Below are 19,108 nucleotides of genomic sequence, written 5' to 3'. Positions count from 1 at the left end.
TGCTCTCTATGGGCTGTAGTGGAGCCAAGCTCATTCTTCTTGAGCAGAGGGAGGAAACACTGAGGGTCTGAACCTGCTCTCATTTAAGTCAATGTTAAAAATCTTATGGGTTTCAGTGGTGCATGATCAGACACTCACTGTTTGCAGCTTCTTTTTTATCGTCTTGGAATGTTCTACAGCTAAGCAAGGTTATTTTTGTGGGAGGTGAAAGAGACAAGCTTTTGAACTCCACAGAGCTCTTTTTCAGGTGTACAGGTGCGGGGAGGGATAGCTCAATGGTTTGAGCATTGGCCTGTTAAACCCAGGGTTGTAAGTTCAATCCTTGAGGGAGCTATTTAGGGATCAGGGCAAAAATTGGGGATTGGTCCTGCTTTGAGCAGGGGGTTGGACTAGATGACCTCCTGAGGTCCCTTCCAACCCTGATATTCTATGAATCTAGGCTGTCATTATAGATGTGTATATGTACGTATCCGACCATATGGTTGTGAAGATAACCTTAAAAATTGAATGGAATGTAACCAATGCAGTGTTCTCTTCCTAAGTCCTAAGACATCCTTACTTATAGGTATGGGATGATAACTCTGAAACCTAATGCTGTTTATTTAAATATCTACATTATATACATGACTGTTTTATTGGAAACATCGAATTAGTGTGCTTATCCCACAATCCTACACTGTGTTCCATTTCTTTCCAGGTGCCCAAACAATCCTTTATCTAACTGTCAGACCCTCCAGCTTCCTTCTGAAAAGTACAATGCAGTTATACGTTGTCAGTATAAAAATTTGTGATAGAATAAAAACCAAAGATAGTAGACATTGTAAAATAACCTGAACCTTGTATCATAATCAGTTACACAGGGCTGCTGTATGCATTGTATTAATGAGTTTCATATTCAATTCCTTAAAAAGCTCAATTTCTGTAATTTAAATGAAGCTAGTGAAGGTCTTGCTGCATGCACCAGGAAAATGCAGAATCCAGAGGCATTGGCATGGAATTTTAGATCCAACTTGACACAGGGCTACAGGTGTAATGCACTGGCTGTGTGCATGTACAAGGAAGACATCCTTTAGTAGCTGGCCCACACGGAGGATAAGAAGCTACTAGTACTAGCCAAGGGAGTGCTCCTTTAGCTCAAGAGGAAGAGGTCTGTGTTTTCTGAGCTGAAGGAGCAGGTCTCTAGTCCTGGATTCCTAGAGGAGTGTGTCATTTATCTAGTAATTGGATCTGTTGTCTACAGCAGGTAGACTCCATACAAAGGGAATCCTATCCTGTCCTTGTCTGGAATGATGGAGACCATGACAAAAGATGCTGATAGTTTGGGTAGTTAAAGAACAGAACTGTGGTTAGAGGGATTTTGATGGGGAGAATGTGGGGAAATGGTGACTGGATTTACTTGGGTAAAAATGAGGCGAAAGTTTGTCTTTTGTAGGATTTTCCCTCTGGGAATCCATTCGTGGCGATTTCTAGAAAAGTAGCTGCAATGTACAGCCAGATGTACTCAACAAGAGGGCACAAAACCTGGCACTATCCTCTTCCTGAAGTATTCACACCATATCCAATGTTTTGACCGTTTGTAGCCAGTGGAAAGCCACTAATCGGCTTCAGTTTTCTGCTGGGTCACGTGACCGTGTTACCAAGATTAAAGCAGCATGAGGAAGGAAAAGAGGCTTAAATAGCTGAGGGTGCCCAGCAGGTCATTTTAACCTTTTCCTAATCATTAAAGCTGCCGAATCCCATTAGTCTCTGAGCAACTTACTGCGCTGCTCCTTGAATGCAAGCTGCTGATGCAACTTTCTGTTCACCTGTGTCCTTCCCTGTTGATGAAACCAAAGTCAGTAGAACATCTGGAACATCTGGCCCTTTGTATCATAGTGTGAAATGAAGGGTCTCAGGCTCTTTGTTGTGTAATAAGTGTTAAACATGCCAATGAAAAGTAGCATGATACATAAAGCTATCGAAAGCAGGGGATTTAATTCTGCGTATCTAAAATTAGATACCTGGAGAAGGTACCTCTCAGGCTGTATGACACTTGGTGAGCGCTCCTCCACCTGTACGATAGCATGGAGGTATAGGATAAGGATGATTATGTTGGTCACCTAATTCATTGCTTCTGTGTTGATCAGTGAACTATTTCTTCACTCTGTGGTAAATCTGGAGACCTGGGAGGTGCCTGTACTGCTGAATGCAAGGTCTGGCTCAGGGGCAGAGCCCTGCAGGATCAAAACCTCCAATTTGCCATCTTTACTCATTTTCACGTTTGTCTTTTTCTTGTAGGTTTATAACAACATGGAATTCCAGCTATTCATGGGCAGCAGGTATATAGGCCTAGGGACTAGCCTCACCCACTGCCTATGGAGCTATTACAAAGTTTTAAATTCCTCTTTCATTCTCCCAGCTGTTGCATCATCTTATTTTCCTTATGCATATTAAACAGCAATCAACAATTTAACATGCAGGAAAAGTGCTGATTCTTAGCTCTGCTGGAAAAAAAAACCCTGCATGAACTTGGCCTGGACGTTGCAAACTGTTAGATATTTCTAAGATAGCCTTGGTACTGACAGGCCAATCTGGTCTTCTGCAAATCTAGTTGACATGACAATATGTGTAAAATAGTAATAATAAAAAAAAATATTTCTGGGGTTCTACAACATTATTGTGTAGATATGGCAAACATTATGGCATTCTGATGTGTGATTTTTATCCTGTGTTGACCCGCTGCCTATTAAAGTTCACTTTTCAGTACAAGTGGTAGAACAGCTCCGCAGTTGGTGTAAATCAGTATTGTTCCATTGAAGTGGATATCCGTTTACACAAACTTGGGCTCTAAGGTTGCCAGGTGTCCGGTTTTTGACTGGAATGTCCATTCAGAAAGGGAAATTGGCAGTGTCTGGTCAGACTGGATGCTAAAAGTCCGGTTGTCTTCAGTAACTGGCTTCTGTCACTTGGGGGTGGGAAGGGCAGCAGCTGCGGCTGGAGCCCAATGAAGGAGCTGCTCTCTGCTCAGCTGCTGACACCTGCCAGAGAGCAATGGGTGGCTTCTGGACTGGGATTTAAGAGGTAGGTGCTGCTGCCCGGGGATTTGCGGGGGGGGGGGAATCCCCTCCAATTGCACTGGCCCCTCGCTACGAGGACTGACCCCTCCCCACTCTGCCTCCTTGCTCCGGGGGCCGACCCCTGCCGTGTCCCGCTGTGCCCCGATTGGGCAGCCTCCTCGTCAGCTCCTCCCAACCTGGCTCTGCAGGTGAGTCCCAAGAGAGTGAGCAATGGGGGTGGTGGAGAGTGAGCGACGGAGGGAGAGGAGTGAGCGGGGGCAGGGCAAGGCTTTTTGGTTTTCAGCAATTAAAAAGTTGGCAGCCCTAGGCTCTGGTCCCATATGTACGGGAATTAATATTACTGCTGTACTTTTATTTTAATACGTCCCTTGAGTTACATATTATATAGACTTCTCTTTGAAAGTTCACTTGTTAAAGATGCCCAAGGCTGGACCTCTTGAAAAATTATCTCCATTTCGTCTCAGGACATCACCAGAAGTCAGGATTTAAAGCATAGTCCACAAGGCTGAACATGAGGCCTTTGCTTATGATGAGTGCCTTCAAAGTCGCTTTGAAGTGTTAGATCTGTGTGGGTATGAAAAATGTAACAGGAAGGAAAATAATCATGTTCCTTCCCCATCACACCCTCTGGAAACCTGGAAGAAAAAGGTTCTTGTTTTTCTGGTGCTTAATAGTTCATGTTTGTGCTAGTCTCCCTTGTGGACAAGAGCAGGCATTGGAAGACCATTCTAAGCAGTTTCAGGCGCACCAGGGCATTTCTCCTATGGGTAGCTAAGGATGTGGGAAGCAAAATACTCTCCCCTGCTCATGTTCAGAGATATGGATACCAAGTGCATCTTGACAAAGAAAAATAATATCATGGAACAAATCTGTGTCAATGTCTAGGTAAGCGACGTCAAAAACTACTGTTAAATAACATTAAGGATCTGTCGTAATGGTTTTATCCCCAGAGATTGCTTTGTGGTTGTAGACTTCATGTCATGCCTAGTTGGATGAATCCCTCCTAAATTGCAGCGTCTCCTAACTTTCCCTTAATGATCGAGCGTAATCTGTGGTAGAGATGGTGGGGGCAGATACAGGAGGAATTATGTGCATTATCTGACTTTCCAGGCAACAGACCAAGGGCTAATTTCATATATTGGAAAACCTTTAAGTAACTCATACTGGATTCATCCCCTGATAACTGCTTCATAACGAGCTTTGCTATACCTACCTGTCCACCTTGAGGAACATTAGTGGAACAGTCTGTCGTTTGCTGACTACCTTAGGTAGTAAGAGCACTATAAAAAAAGATGCTGTCAATCCTCTCTTCAAAGTATCAGGATGATACTTTGCTGATGCTTTTAGCATAAATAGTAGGGTGGGACAGTGACAGTGTCACTCCTCTGGCCCAAGTGTGCTGCCCTGAGCACAATCCTAGTGCTAGGAAGATAGATTGCATTATGCTAGGTGCAGAAGTGCAATCTGGAAAATAACTGGATAAATAATGGTGCACTCTGGCTATACAGCAGCATCAACATTTAGTAAGATTTTATCAATAACTCTGCTCTTTTTCCTCCTCCTTCAGTTCTCTTTATTTACTTTGCCCATTAAATAGGACTTGTGGAGTAACCGAGTTATACACACTTTGCCACAAGTGATTTGCTTTGCTGTATCCTTTACGGAATAGTAACAAAGGTTGCCCTAGGAACAGAGAAGTTTAGGAGTGTAATAGAAAGGTCACCCTACCAAGAAAGAAAATTCAGAAGCTACTTTTTAAAGGGATGAGCCAGCATTCTCTTTGCTACATGATATTTTTTCTCCTATCAGTTTCTTCCTAATGAAAGCCTGATAAGGTATCAGAAGCTCTTGAGCTCCTGTTGACAGTCATAGTGGGGAAGATATTTTGCTATGCTTGAAGAAGATGTCATTTCTGGAAGCTACAGCAGTGAGGGTAAAAGCACAAGGGAGGCCTTATCAGACTCGTACAGACTGACTTGAGGCTGCTAAGCTTTTAGACAGGTCTAATGAACTGGAACCAAGGCAAGAATTTGCAGTCTTGTAAAACTTCAGAACCAGTATTTAGAGACTCACTTGGAAACATTAATTAAGTAGTTCCAGTGGCACATGCACTGTCCTGCTTAAGCAATCTTTTGCAGCAGCATGAGCTTGTTTCCATGTACAATTGGCAGCTTGTTTGACATGTGATTTTCCTGAGATTCAAGACAAAATGGTCGTCTGATCTTTTTTAAATTACATTTTAAACATATTCAATAACTGAGCTTAACATGAATCTCAGCGTGCCTCAAAATTGCCAGGCCTCACTCTACGGGCCTACGCTCCTGTTGGGGACCAGATTCTGGATTGGTGCAGGGGGCCAGCTTGACTCCCTCAAAGACTTGATGGTGGAGGTAGAAGTTGCAGGTCAGAGAGCTTTTTCACCCCTCCCCTGAAACACACAAGGTCTGACTTCCCTGCAGGGTTAACTCGGGTTCTTACCAGAGTGTTGCCTCAACCCCCCTCCTGTCCACACACAAAAGCTGCCTCACCTGAGTTTAGTGTTGCTTTCAACCCAGGCTGGCTGGCCCAGAGCTCAGGTATCTCTTTTGTTCAGGTTGGTAAGCCGCCCACTATACAGTGAGGACGCAGGCTAAAACACTTGAATGTGATAGTCCTCCAATGCCCTCCCACAGCTTCCACACTGGGAAAGAATTAGAGAGTGGCTCAGCTTCATGCCGCACAAAGAACCATGGGGTATGCCTCCAGAAGTCCCAGTGACACCAATGAGGATGCAGCAACTCGGGTAGGGTAGGTGTTTGCTAACACCTGGGCTAAGCTAACCTTTGTGCGGATCACCCAAATTAATTCTGCAGTGAAGACATATCTACGCACACCAGCACTGAATAAGGCAAGGGAAGTTGGGGTCTGCTAGAAGCAGCAGGAGGGTTGGGGTTGCATAGGGAGTTGGGGTTGCATAGGGAAAGTGAAGGTTACAGGTCTGCCTGATTTCCTCTCAGAGATCCACTTTCATAGTGAAATAAGAAACGATGCTGGTTTGACCTGTTTTCTGGTTTCTCTGTGAAAGAATCACACCGCCTTGATAAATCAACCTTGTTACAAGACAGATTGCGGGCCCATATTTCAGCCTGCTTGTCATCCTCATAGTCAGTGTCAATAAATAAAACCCATGGAGCCGTGAGAGTCTGATATATTGTGCTGAGGAGTCGAAGTCTGATAACAAGACTACTGACAAGCAGCTCTAGTGCTGGCAAATTGTTTTATTTAGTACAGGTTGAGGGTCTTTGCATGATACCCAGTTTAATGGAAAGGTCAATGCGCAGTGGAATGGAAAGGAAGATGTCAGCATCTGTGCACAGGGAAGGAAAATAGGGTAGCAGACAGTTAACTGTGTCAGAACTTGTACTCCTTTCTGTGTTCTCCTTTCCTATGATTTGAGTTTCGGGGCAGTGCTGGCTGCGGGGGGAAAGCTACTTTTTGTGGGGGAGAAAATAGACATTGCAGTATACTGAGGGAGGAAATGTTGATGCATCTTGCCATGAGTAAGTCTCCTGTGCTTCACTGAGTGAAAATGGCCCATAGCGAGAGAACCCAATGGAGGGTAAATCTCCCCCTTCACCTCCCTAAATCTGTGGAGCATCTTCCAAGTGCAGACAGTGGAGAGGGGTGTTTGTGGAAACCATGCAGTAGATTTGTAGCCTAATCTGCCACTTCTATACAGCACAACAGTGGGGATCACATTTGGCCCACTATTTGAAATATACAAGACACAGAAAGAATACAGTGGAAAAACCCTGCATCGTCCCATCTAGTCCATCTCTCTGCTCGTGCAAGATTGTTTCCTGTAATACATTGCATAGAGTTTAGTCACAACTAGGTCTGCTTGCTCCGAGCCAAGTGTTGGGTCTTTCACCTCTTCCCTTTGGAAGCTGTATATCATATCAGAGAAATTAGTCCAAACTCCCATAGAATATAACAAAAATCCCAACTAATTATTACCCCTATGCAGTATCACTCTGTCTGTTTGTGTGGTTGATATGGTTTTGCTAAATTAAATCATGTGTAATTCAATGTATTTGTACCATTTCAGCTCTCAACTGATGTTCCACTGCTTTCTGTTCTTGTAGACAGCTACATTAATATTTTCCTCTGTCTCCATAGCAGACTGATTTTATAAAGTGGATTGTATGGATTTTGATTAAATTCACTTAAATAAAATAATGTTCTAAAGATTTCTTATACAAATGGTGCTTGATATTAAACTTGTAGTTCCATTGAAAGCTTGTGCCCCACATTCTCTCAGATTTGAGAAATGATGTACAGGGAAATAAACCATGATTGTTACAACTGTCAAAATATATGTGTGGTTCATCTTATTTGCCCATCATCCAGCTTCCTCTGAAATCTCAAATGGGGAAATGAAATGCCCTAGCGTCTGCAAACATCTCTGTGTGTGACATTGTTCTGTGTTCCAGACACAGAGAAATTTATTGTAAAACAGTTTCTAATTTGTGTGTTAAAAGCCTTCTTCAACAACTAGGTAATTCCCCACTCCTCTAAGGCCCTTTAGTTAAAACAAGGAAGAATGATTTGTCTCTTCTTGATTTAGCTGTAATAAGTATTAAGTGGTTTGTCTGTGTGGAGAGAAGTTATTCAGATAGATTATATCAAAGTTGAATTACACCCTAGTCCAGATGGAATATATATATTTTTAAAGATCAGTAAATATTCATGAGGGTGGGTAATAACAGTAATGCTCCTTTATGACTTTGGAGAGTAATTCAGGTACCGCTAGCAGAGATGATGATACCAACTACGTCAATTAGCATTTCAAAGGCTCAGTAAAGAAATTGGACTTATTTTACAGCTCTACAAACAATTTAGTTTGGGCGCTAGCACTGAGTAAATGAATCATGATTAGTTATAATCTTCACCTCCCTCCTCAGTTTTCATTTGCATTGTTTTTATTTCTGATTGTTTCCTGTGAATGGGCTGCGTCCCTGTCCCTTCCTCGACAGAGTGCACAGACTCTGAATTAGTGTCCAAACTCACCCCTGTTCTGGCTTTGAGATTACTGGGAATTCAAAAAATAACAATGCAACATAGACCTGACCCTAAACTTTCTCTCTAAGCCTGGCTGTCTCTTGGGTCTCCCTCCAGAACCTGTTTCCTAGCTTGTGCTCTCTCTCTCTCTCTCTTTCCAAAGCTGCTTCTACTTTCCATATATTCCCAGTCAAGCACCTGTCACAACAGCAGAATTTACGCAGTGTTTTTATGCAGGGTTCCAGTGTCTGCTGACAGAAGAATCCTGCCATCCTGTTAGATGTCCCCCTTATGCCCTATTGCACTTACCCTTCTGATCACATACTCCTGTTTCTGCCCTCACCACACTGACAAATGCTGCCACTCCACACCTCCTCCCTACTACATGCCCCCACTACTCAGTGACATGCTGTCAGTTATAAGTATAACCCAACCAGGGGTGAACTCCCAGCAGGGCTCCCCCGAATAGTTTCTCTTTTAGCCAGTGATAATCCCCCTGCTCCAAGGTGCATGTGCTCAGAGAGTCAGGCAAACAGTGCAGGGACCCTGTCCATTTGTGTTCCCATTTTAAATAGCCAGGAATGGAAGCACCCCCCGCCCCTCAAGCAAGCCAATTTGTATTATACTGCACTTGTCTGGAAAGGTTTATTATACATTGCTCTTAAAAAAATATATTGAGCATAATGACTACATAGCACAGAGTGTGACATATGTAATATGAGGGTAATAGCACTTCCCTACCTCAGTGGGGTGTTGTGAGAACGCATTAGAGATTGTGAAGCGCTTTGAATCTAGTGATGAAAAGAGCTGTGCAAGAGTGAGGTGGTGTTATAATAATGAAAGACAGTAGGATGGGTGGATACCTGATCTGGGTCCTAAGGCAAACATTTCCTCACACAACTGCTTCTGAAGAACTCCAGGGATAGCTGCTAGGGCTAATTTAGCAATAGCCAGAGAGGAAGTGAGCCTCATTCTGGCTGGGAAACCCTCCCTAATGGCACAGCCAAGATCTTGCGATTCTATAGAGCCACTATAACAAATGAGAAGAGTGTGCATTTGGACTGAGGGTTAAAGCATTCCTAAAAGCTGAAGACATAGCTAATATGGAGATGGGAAGGGGGGGGGGATTTGTTTAATTTTGAACAATGATTCTGGCTAGGGGGTGTGATCCATTAACATTCCTGCTCAGCAGATGGGTCTGCAATGCCTTTTTCAAATGAAGCTTTTGGGGTAGTGGGGGTATGTGTGGAAAATGTACTGATAATGGGAAGGTCAGAGGCAGAAAAATTCTGGGAATGTGGTTCTTGATCTAAAAGAGGGGGGGAAATCAGCATAGGTTTTGCTGCTTAATGCTTGAGTGACACTGCCTGCAGGTCTGAGAGTTATGGAGTCTTTTACAATTGAAATCATGATGTTAACTGCTCAGCTGGCACCCACCTAGAATAAAGAATGTCCACAAGATGTTGGTGATTAATCTCTGAGAGTGCAATGCAGAGGCTGACAGTACTGATGAGTGTTTCTCATACCGTGCCAGAGATGCAATATTTACTGCTGGCAACAAAATAGCTGATTCTTTTTCTTGTTTGTTTTTTTATGTTTAATTTTACATTTGGCGTTCCCTTACAGAGGGCAGAATTAAAGATCGATTCACTTATTGTATTTGAACACAGACTGACTTTCCAGAGTGTCATCTGATGAGAACTAGAGTCCTTGTAAATCTTAGAACTGAATTTCAAAGATGGTAGCACCCACAGCTCCCATTGACTTCCCCAGGGTTGCACAGCCCTGCTGAGCATGTGTCTGGAAAGCACACATTGGCATATGATAGGCATCATTTTAAAAAAGAAATAATATTTCGCTCTAAATTTTTTCTCTTTTTATGAGTATCCGTATTCAAAAATTGTCCCTGCCATGGAACAAATCCATTTGATTAGAAGCCTACTAATAAAACTCACTTATGGAGGACCCTCTCCATGCAGGTGTATATATTCACAACTCTTTTTAAACATTTTCCTTATGCATATTAAACAGCAATCAACAATTTAACACGCAGGAAAAGTGCTGATTCTTAGCTCTGCTGGAAAAAAAAACCTGCATGAACTTGGCCTGGACGTTGCAAACTGTTAGATATTTCTAAGATAGCCTTGGTACTGACAGGCCAATCTGGTCTTCTGCAAATCTAGTTGACATGACAATATGTGTAAAATAGTAATAATAAAAAAAAATATTTCTGGGGTTCTACAACATTATTGTGTAGATATGGCAAACATTATGGCATTCTGATGTGTGATTTTTATCCTGTGTTGACCCGCTGCCTATTAAAGTTCACTTTTCAGTACAAGTGGTAGAACAGCTCCGCAGTTGGTGTAAATCAGTATTGTTCCATTGAAGTGGATATCCGTTTACACAAACTTGGGCTCTAAGGTTGCCAGGTGTCCGGTTTTTGACTGGAATGTCCATTCAGAAAGGGAAATTGGCAGTGTCTGGTCAGACTGGATGCTAAAAGTCCGGTTGTCTTCAGTAAGTGGCTTCTGCCACTTGGGGGTGGGAAGGGCAGCAGCTGCGGCTGGAGCCCAATGAAGGAGCTGCTCTCTGCTCAGCTGCTGACACCTGCCAGAGAGCAGGTGGTGTTAGGTGGTTTCTAGCATAGTTTCTCTGGCCATAGTGGACATGGAGTATTCAGTTCTTTGATCAAAAATATCTTATAAGCTGTTTGGGGCAGGGACTGTCTTTTTGCTCTGTGTTTTGTACAGCACTTAACACAAAGGGGTCCTGGACCATGACCGGGGCATCTAGGCATAATACAAATAATAATAAATAATTGTGGGACTAGCCAGGATGGGCAGGAATGATGTCCCTAGTCTCAATGGATGACTTGATTATTACCTGCTCTGTTCGTTCCCTTTGAGACACCTGGCATTAGCCATTGTCGGAAGACAGGATACAGGGATTGATGAATCTTTGGTCTGACCCAGTATGGCTGTTCTTATGTTATGTTCTTCAGCTAGTCTGTCTAGAAAGGGCTGCCTCCCACAAAGTCCACCCTGCACAGGGAAGCTAGGCAAAAACCCTGCTAAATAGTATGGTTGTAGCTGAGCACCTGCATCTGAGCCAGCTGTGCATATATCGAGCCTCTATAGCAGGGGTTCTCAAACTGGGGGTCGGGACCCCTCAAGGGGTCATGAGGTTATTATCTGGGGGGGTTGCGAGCTGTCAGCCTCCACCCCAAACCCCACTTTGCCTCCAGCATTTATAATGGTGTTAAATGGTGCTTGCTATGTGAAAGGGGTCACCAGTCCAAAAGTTTGAGAACCACTGCTCTGTAGCATTATATACTACCTCTCATCCTAGTAGCTTACATATTTATCAAAAGGATGTACAAAATATGTCCAGACGAGTGATATCTGATCTGCAGGTAATCACAAGGCACCTGCATCCTTTAGCAGCAAAGTGAGTCTTGCACTGCATCCTACTTTTCCAAACCACTCATTTTCCACAAATTTGGATGCCTGAAATCTTGTGGAAAAATTCAGGATTGTACGTACATAGATTCACCTCTGGCACTACATTTTTATTTAACGGTGCACAGAAACTCTGTGAAGCCATATATGGCAGAAAGTGAAGAATAACTTTTCCAATCAGGGCTGCAGATTGATTTAAGGAAGCAAACTAGGAATTTGGCCAGGTGGTTGCCGATATTCTCAGGGCAAAATTTGTAAGATTTTTTTTTTTAAACAGTCATAAAATGTCACAACAAAGCGGTGCCCCTAACACTGTAGTGGGCCACAGGTACATTACTAACTCAGACCCTAGCCCCTGATTCTCAAAGTACTTAAGCATGTGCGAAGTGTCCCTGACTTCAGTTTTCAGTTTTCAGAGTGGTAGCTGTGTGTCCAATGACATCAGTGAGAGATGAGGTAGTATAGGAATGAGCCTTGGAAGATCATGTATGAAAATCTCTTACTAACTGCATCTTGCTAGACGACAGTGGGTCTGAGCCTGAGTGCTCAGTATCTCCAAAGCCCAACAAAAATCAGCAGGGTGCTCAGTTCCTCTCTCATTCATGCCCAGTGTGAACTGTTATGGTTGAATAGTGGCTTTGCACCATTTCACAGTAAATACTAATACCTAGCTCATATAGCGCTTTCCATCTGTAGATCTCAAAGCACTTTACAAAGGAGGTGGGTATCATTATCCCCATTTCACAGATGGGGAAACTGAGACTCCAGGAGGTGAAGTGACTTGCCCAAGGTCACCCAGCAGGCCAATGGCCATGGTGGGAATAGAACCTAGATCTCCTGTGTCCCAGTCCAGTGCTCTATCTTCTCCACTTTACAAAATACTTTTGACAGAACAGAGTTTGCTCAGGTTAGTCACTTGCTTACGCTGCAAAACTCACTGCAAACAGATCACACACACACTGCAGACTAATTTAAAATGTTACAGACCGCTTAATGTGTGCAAGAATGTCCTTCAAATAGTTAAATTGTGATAAAGCTGGTGCAACTATTTTGCCCTCTCTTTTGCCCTGTGTGCAATTTGCAATATGTGTTGCTTCAAAATGTGTTCCAAAACAAAAAGCAGATGTTCTGCACAGCAGCAACCCACCCACAGAGCTCTTCAGCACCAGGTCATCCTAACCCCGGTGCTGTCTTACTGTAATGCTAAACTGTCTATTAAATTCCCCAAATTGAACACTGCCATGTTATGTGAGACTGTACTATACTCTGGTGCCCTCCCATTATTTCTGCCTACTCCATGTGTTTTTAGAATAGTCTATTAGATCTCACTGGTAGAATTCTTTGGGTGTGTATGTTCATCCGTGTGTGTACTTGAGGTTTTAGGTCTTGCTGTATCTGTCTCCTCCTCTTTGTTAATGCATTAGACTCTCCAGCTGTGACCCCCTGAGCATGGTTCTTTAGCTCTTTTCTAAGCTTATCTTCCAGTGAGAGGAAAAATGAGTCTAATGGTGAAACTATATTACTGATTTTAAAGAACCGTGTCACAGGGAGATTAATCTTATTTCTTTTCTTCTCTTTAAAGATTCATCTTCCAACTACATCAGGCAACTTGAAACAAAAGTCAAACTGTTGGAGGATGACAACAAACTCCTTTCTCAGGTAGGTTTTTTTGGTGGTGTTAATATACAATATGACTTTTAGATCCTGCAACTGGATCCAAGCAGGCAGAACCTGGTTCCCCCATGATTTCAATCAGGCCCTGTTGAAGTGCGAGGGTGCACCTGCATTGATCCAGTTGCAGGATCGGGTCTTATTTTGTAAAATGACTTTCATACTAATTGTACCTCAAAATCATTTATAAAATTAAATAATAAAGCACATTAGAGAGAAAGTAAAGGAAACGAGTCCAGACAAAGACAAGGCGCTCATGAGATGGAGAGTGACAGGAAGGCTGCTCCCCATAGGGGAGGAAGGAGCTCCCCCATAGCTGCAGGAAGGAGCTGCAGAGGAGAAGGCTCTTGCAGCAACAGCAGCAAGATGGTATGGAGGAACACAAAGGAGGTGTCATAGGGTAGCTGGCCCTCTGAAGGGATCAGGGGCCCACACTACCTCTGACAGGCTCCACCAGAGTGAATGAGGCAACTCAGGTTCACCTGGGACTAATTAAGTTACTGAGTAACTGGGAAGCAGTTAATTAGGCAAGGAAACACCTGGGCCTGATAAAAGTGAAGCTACAGCTAGCATGGGGAGCAAGGAGAACAGAAGCTCCTGGGGAGAGGAATGGTTCCAGAGTGTAGGAAGAGAAAGCTCCTAGAGAGAAGACTTTGAGGGGAGAAAACTAGTGAGGGAGGCGCAGCAGCAAAAGAAAGCCAGGGAGAATGCTCCTGGGTGGGAGAGTTTCCAGAAGAAAGGGACTAAGAATGCTAAATCGCAGAACAACCTGGCTCCCATGAAGAGCTTCACCAGGCAACAGAAGAAGTCCTAGATTAGAGGAATTATATGCTGTTCTGAGAAAGGGTCCTTGCGGTTCAGCCTCCAGGTGGGGACCTTGATCCAAGAGGAGGGACCCTCCCCACCTAGAGGCCCCTGACTTGAGAAGAGGGTTCCAGTTTATGAATGCCTTGCTGGTAAGGGACCTTGTGCATAACGGGGGTTGATGGACTAAGGCTGACTCAGCCCCTCCTCCCTCCAGCTGGAGGTGCTGATGCGGAGGTCTGCCCATGTGATGTTCTGCCTTTTGGGACTGAATAAACTAGACACCTCTGGAGGGGCACTGTTCAAAAACAAGCTTCAGTGGAATTATTAAAAGCCTCATTTGGGGAAACTGAGGCAGAGATGCAATGGCAGTGCTACACGGGCTGTGAGGGGATGCTCTAGAGGCGAGGGCCCCCATTACATCAGGGTTATGTATGTGTCTATACAGAGGACCCCAGTGCATGCACTATCCTTGTTATAGGTTGTTGTCTTTACTGCCCATTTGTAAGTAGGACAAGGATAATATCTGCAGGAGAGCACAGCAAAAAGGAGCAGCACTGGCCATTGTTGTATGGAGCTCGTTTGTAACATTTGTTTACAATCGTTGTGCTTATAAACAAACAAGCGCCAAGAAGTGGGTGACTGTTCTGCACACAGTGGGCTCCAGAAAAAGCATTTAAAGCTAAGACTGTGCTTGCTCCCTGTTTTCTGCTGCTAGGGGCTTCTAGCCACCAGCTGTTCTGTTCCTTCTTGCTTCTCAGCTGCTCTGACATGTGAGGTTGCATGGGGAAACTCCTCCTGCCTTACATTTCCTCTGGCTCCAGGGCCAAATTCCCTGCTGGTGTAAACTGGTGCAGCTTCATTGGTATGGCCATTTAAACCAGCAGAGAATTCAGCCCTGTGCCCTCATATCCTTTCACTTTCTTCTGTGCTGGTGTGTTCTTCTGTTCTAAACCTCACTTCTTGCTTTAAGGAATGTTTTATAGTCACTCTTTGTGACCATCTCTTGGTGATGGGCTGAAACCCCATTATGGGCTAGAAAGGGATAAGAGCCAGTTAGTCACATCTATTACACCTGTGCTGTAGCTAATTAGTTGCTTCCCAGACAGAGAGGGTGGGACTAGGAGACATCAGGTGATAACTTCATGGACAGCCCTCTTAAAAGGGGTAGAGTTCAGGAAGCAGAGGGACTCCTGTGAAGGGCCCTGAGCCAGAGTCTGAAGGAGAACAGTCACCTCAGGAAGACTTGGGTTGCAGGGTTAGTGCTGAATACCAGAGCTGGGGAGAAGGAATGAAGACAGAGCCCAGAGGAAAGGCTGATTTGTTGAGACACTTTGTATGCTATTTTGAATTTCTCTTACCCTGTAAGGGATCTGAACTAGATGCTTCTCAGCTGGAGCACTGAATCATGCTCAAAGGCAGACTACCTACATGGGGTGCTAGGGCTGAAACTGCTGCTATGAGACGGTCTGACAATAGGGGGCGCTATGGCAGTGAGTACAACTGCTAATTCTCTCAGCTGTTAGGTTAAAATTCTGTCTGGTTAGAGAGTTGGCAATTATTTAAAAACAGCCCCTTGTGTCAATATCACTTTAGATTTAATGAAATGAAAATACTTTTTTTTTTAAACCTAGTTTTACTTCTTATACTTTATGCTGTTCTGCTTGCTCTTTCCATCTCACTAAGTTTGAACAATTAAAATAAACCAGTCCAATATTGCTTTTCTTTCCATGTTCTGATTGTAGTGGGGTGCTGAAATGTTCATTTGTTTAAAAAACACATCCTTTCCCCATTGGACTTAACAAACAAAACCAAAAAAATCCAGAAGATGGAAGTATTTCTATTGGTGCTGAGGTTCTTTGTAAAATCTTGTTTTTTACGAAATCTAAATATCAAGTGTGACAAAGTTCCTTCTCTGCCTTGGTGGGTCTTGCGCTTATTGGCGGATCTGCTCGTCTCGGAGATTCGCGGCCACCCTCAGTTTGGCCGTTTTCTTGAACCCAGAGTCCAGGTCAACTCCTCCTGTGTCTGATCAGGAGTTGGGAGGTATTGGGGGAACCGGGCCTGCCCTCTACTCTGGGTTCCAGCCCAGGGCCTTGTAGAATGCAGCTGTCTGGAGTGCCTCCTGGAAAAGATGTGCGACAGCTACAACTCCCTGGGCTACTTCCGCATGGCCTCCTCCCAACACCTTCTTTATTCTCACCACAGGACCTTCTTCCTGTTGTCTGATAATGCTTGTACTTCCCAGTCTTCCAGTACTGTGCCTTCTCACTCTCAGCTTCTTGCACCTCTTGCTCCCAGCTCCTTGCACGCGCCACAAACTGAAGTGAGCTCCTTTTTAAACCCAGGTGCCCTGATTAGCCTGCCTTAATTGATTCTAGCAGCTTCTTGATTGGCTGTAGGTATTCTAATCAGCTGGTCTGCCTTAATTGTTTCCAGAAAGTTCCTGATTGTTCTGGAACCTTCCCTGTTACTTTACCCAGGTAAAAGGGACCTACTTAACCTGGGGCTAATATATCTGCCTTCTGTAAAACAAAATTGAAAACAGAAAAAAAAGTATCACTCTCCTGTAGCCATCTGGCCCGACCCTGTCACACAAGCTACAGTTTGACCCAACTTCGTGGCCTTTGTAATCCTTTCAGCTTGTTGAGATCTTGAGCTGGCATCCCTGACATTAAAGCAAAATGCCCTGTTGAATTACACCAGAAAGTCCTTTAGCTCCAGGTAGCTACCAAAGGGTTAAAACCCCAAAAGGCACTCAACAGCATCCAAGTGGCCTTCAGACATAAATCAATTGCTAATTTAATGTTAACTCTCTCCCACCCCTAAATTAGCTGGTGGCAGTTTAAACCCTGCGATGATTTAATTGGAAATATTGGTAAACAGATGGGCTCTGTTGAATGCTGTGGCCTGTTGCTAGGAGACTGGCCATGGATTGGGTAAGTGGCTCCCTGTTCAATATGCCCTTGGCCTGACTTATTTCTGTCTTCTGCAGGCCATAGGGCACTGAACGCTTTATCTGGTTGCCTGTGCTTTTACGAGGTCAGAAAAGTGATCACTAATTAGTAGGTGAAAAGTACATGGACTACAAAGATGTCTAGGGACATTCTTTTCATTAGCACATTGTTCACATCTGAAGCCCTTTTTTTTGCAAATGGACCTCCCATGAGGAAACTGCTGAAGAAATGTTCACGTTTGAAGGAATGGATTTCATAGACCTTACAGGAAAGCCCAGCATGTTCACAGTTTTCTGTTTTTAGCCAATGAAATTGAGAAGGAGAGTTTCTTTAAAAAAAATCCTAAAACACTTCCCTCTCCCGCAGTAATATCTAGCACTTCTGTAGCAGGAATTAATACAGAAAATTCCATCAATCCTGGCTTTCAGGGCACACTTAGACAATGGTGGAGGGGACTTTGTCTCATTTGCTACCAAATCCCTTATCCCTCGCTCACTTGGTGACTGGCCAAGATCAGCAAGTGGGTGAAAGGCATTGGGCTGAAGCTAAACATGCATAAATTGGAGGGAAGAGAAAAATATTTTGAAGCTCTGGTCACCACCATCATGCCTTCTGCTGCTGAGGGAGTCTGCCCTCAACTATCCACATCAGTTTGCTGCTTTGGGGATCTCCTGCTTCTGGATGCTCAAATAGCAACAGCTGCCAAAAATGCTGCCTGGCTTCTGGGGCTGGCAAGAAGGCTGGACCTTCTGCTGTCACTTGATGATGACCTATCTTCAATTATCCTCACCTCCATGACTTCCAGGCCGGATTACTGCAAGTTGCTGTGCCTGGGAATGAATGCACTAATAAGTAATAAGCTCCAAGATCCAAAATGCACCAGCCCACCTTGTTAGCAACATAGTCACTGAGAACATATGACCCCGGTGCTCTACTCGCTCACTATAAAACAACTTTATGGTTCTCCATGGCATCTGGGCCAACCTACTTAAAAGAATACCTCTTGCTCACAGACCATCGATTTGGCGGTCCTGGGTACTTATATGGCCCTCGTTACTGTAGTACCGTGAACAATGAGACTGCCACCTTCAAGGGTAAAATTACCGGGAACACAGAACTGAGGCTACGTCTACACTACAGCCCATGTCGGCAAAACATATGTCACTCAGGGGTATGAATATTCCACCCCCCCACCCCACTGAGCAACATAAGTTACACTGACATAAACGTTCTTATGCACAGAGCTTCTTCCACCCACATACATTATGCCGCTCACAGAGGTGAGTTTTTTATGCTGATGGGAGAGCTTTCTTCTGTCAGCACTGAGCGCTGACAGCGGCTCAGGGTATGGTGCAGCTCCACTGCTGCAGAGCGGTAGGTATAGACATGGCCTGCGCTTTCACTGCAATTGCTCCAAAGCTCTCTTCTGGAACTTGCTGATTTAACCTCATCTTCCCACAATGTCAACAAACAAACCTAAGGAAAAGAAGATAAGATGGAGGAAGATGAGAAGCTCCCCACTCTTTCTCAGTACATAGACATGCACTTTCCAGCACCCTCTGAAGAAATCTAGTCTGCTTGTTTGACTCTCTTTTGCTCTGTTTGCTTTGGGAAAGCAAAGCTCAGATCCTGTGATGAGGGGCTCTGGGTAAGCACCTAGTCAGATAGCACCATGACAAATGGGGTGCTATTTTTGTACTGTTGATATGTTCCCTCTAATTGAGACTTTGTTGAAACCACCAGACTCACTTCACTTTTCACCACCTAAGTTGCATTTTAACTCCGCTCAGCCTTCTCCCTTGTATGTTGACAGTGCAGTAGCAAGTGGTATTTGGAAAGATGCTTTCCCAATGGCAGGAAGTTCTGTCTCCAAGGCGCTGAAGGAGTGATGAAACCTGAGGTCCTATGTAACAAACAATGCCAGTGCATTAAGAGATTAAGCCAGGAAGACTTCTATAACCAGTACAGCTTTGTTATTTCCAAATGCTAAGCATAGAACCAAAATACTGCTTCATCCAGAGATATCTGCTATTGCCAGGGCTGTAAATGATATTGCAAGCTTTGTAAAAATGTTTATACTGCAGTGGCCTGGGACACAGGACTCCTTTGCTAACTGGTG

General features: G+C 44.0%; 1 protein-coding gene across 2 annotated transcripts in view; it reads left to right on the top strand.

Moving 5' to 3' along the window:
* Positions 1-19,108, top strand: part of CCDC85C (coiled-coil domain containing 85C) — a 159,942-nt gene that overhangs the window by 80,201 nt on the left and 60,633 nt on the right. For both annotated transcript variants that reach the window (XM_074956211.1, XM_074956212.1), the window contains exon 2: positions 13,140-13,216. In XM_074956211.1, coding sequence (XP_074812312.1) covers positions 13,140-13,216 — 77 coding nt within the window. The remainder of the gene's footprint in view (positions 1-13,139; positions 13,217-19,108) is intronic.

The sequence above is a fragment of the Natator depressus genome, chromosome 6, assembly GCF_965152275.1.
Source record: "Natator depressus isolate rNatDep1 chromosome 6, rNatDep2.hap1, whole genome shotgun sequence".
NCBI classification, from domain to species: Eukaryota; Metazoa; Chordata; order Testudines; family Cheloniidae; genus Natator; species Natator depressus.
This window is presented reverse-complemented; position numbering and strand designations above follow the sequence as displayed.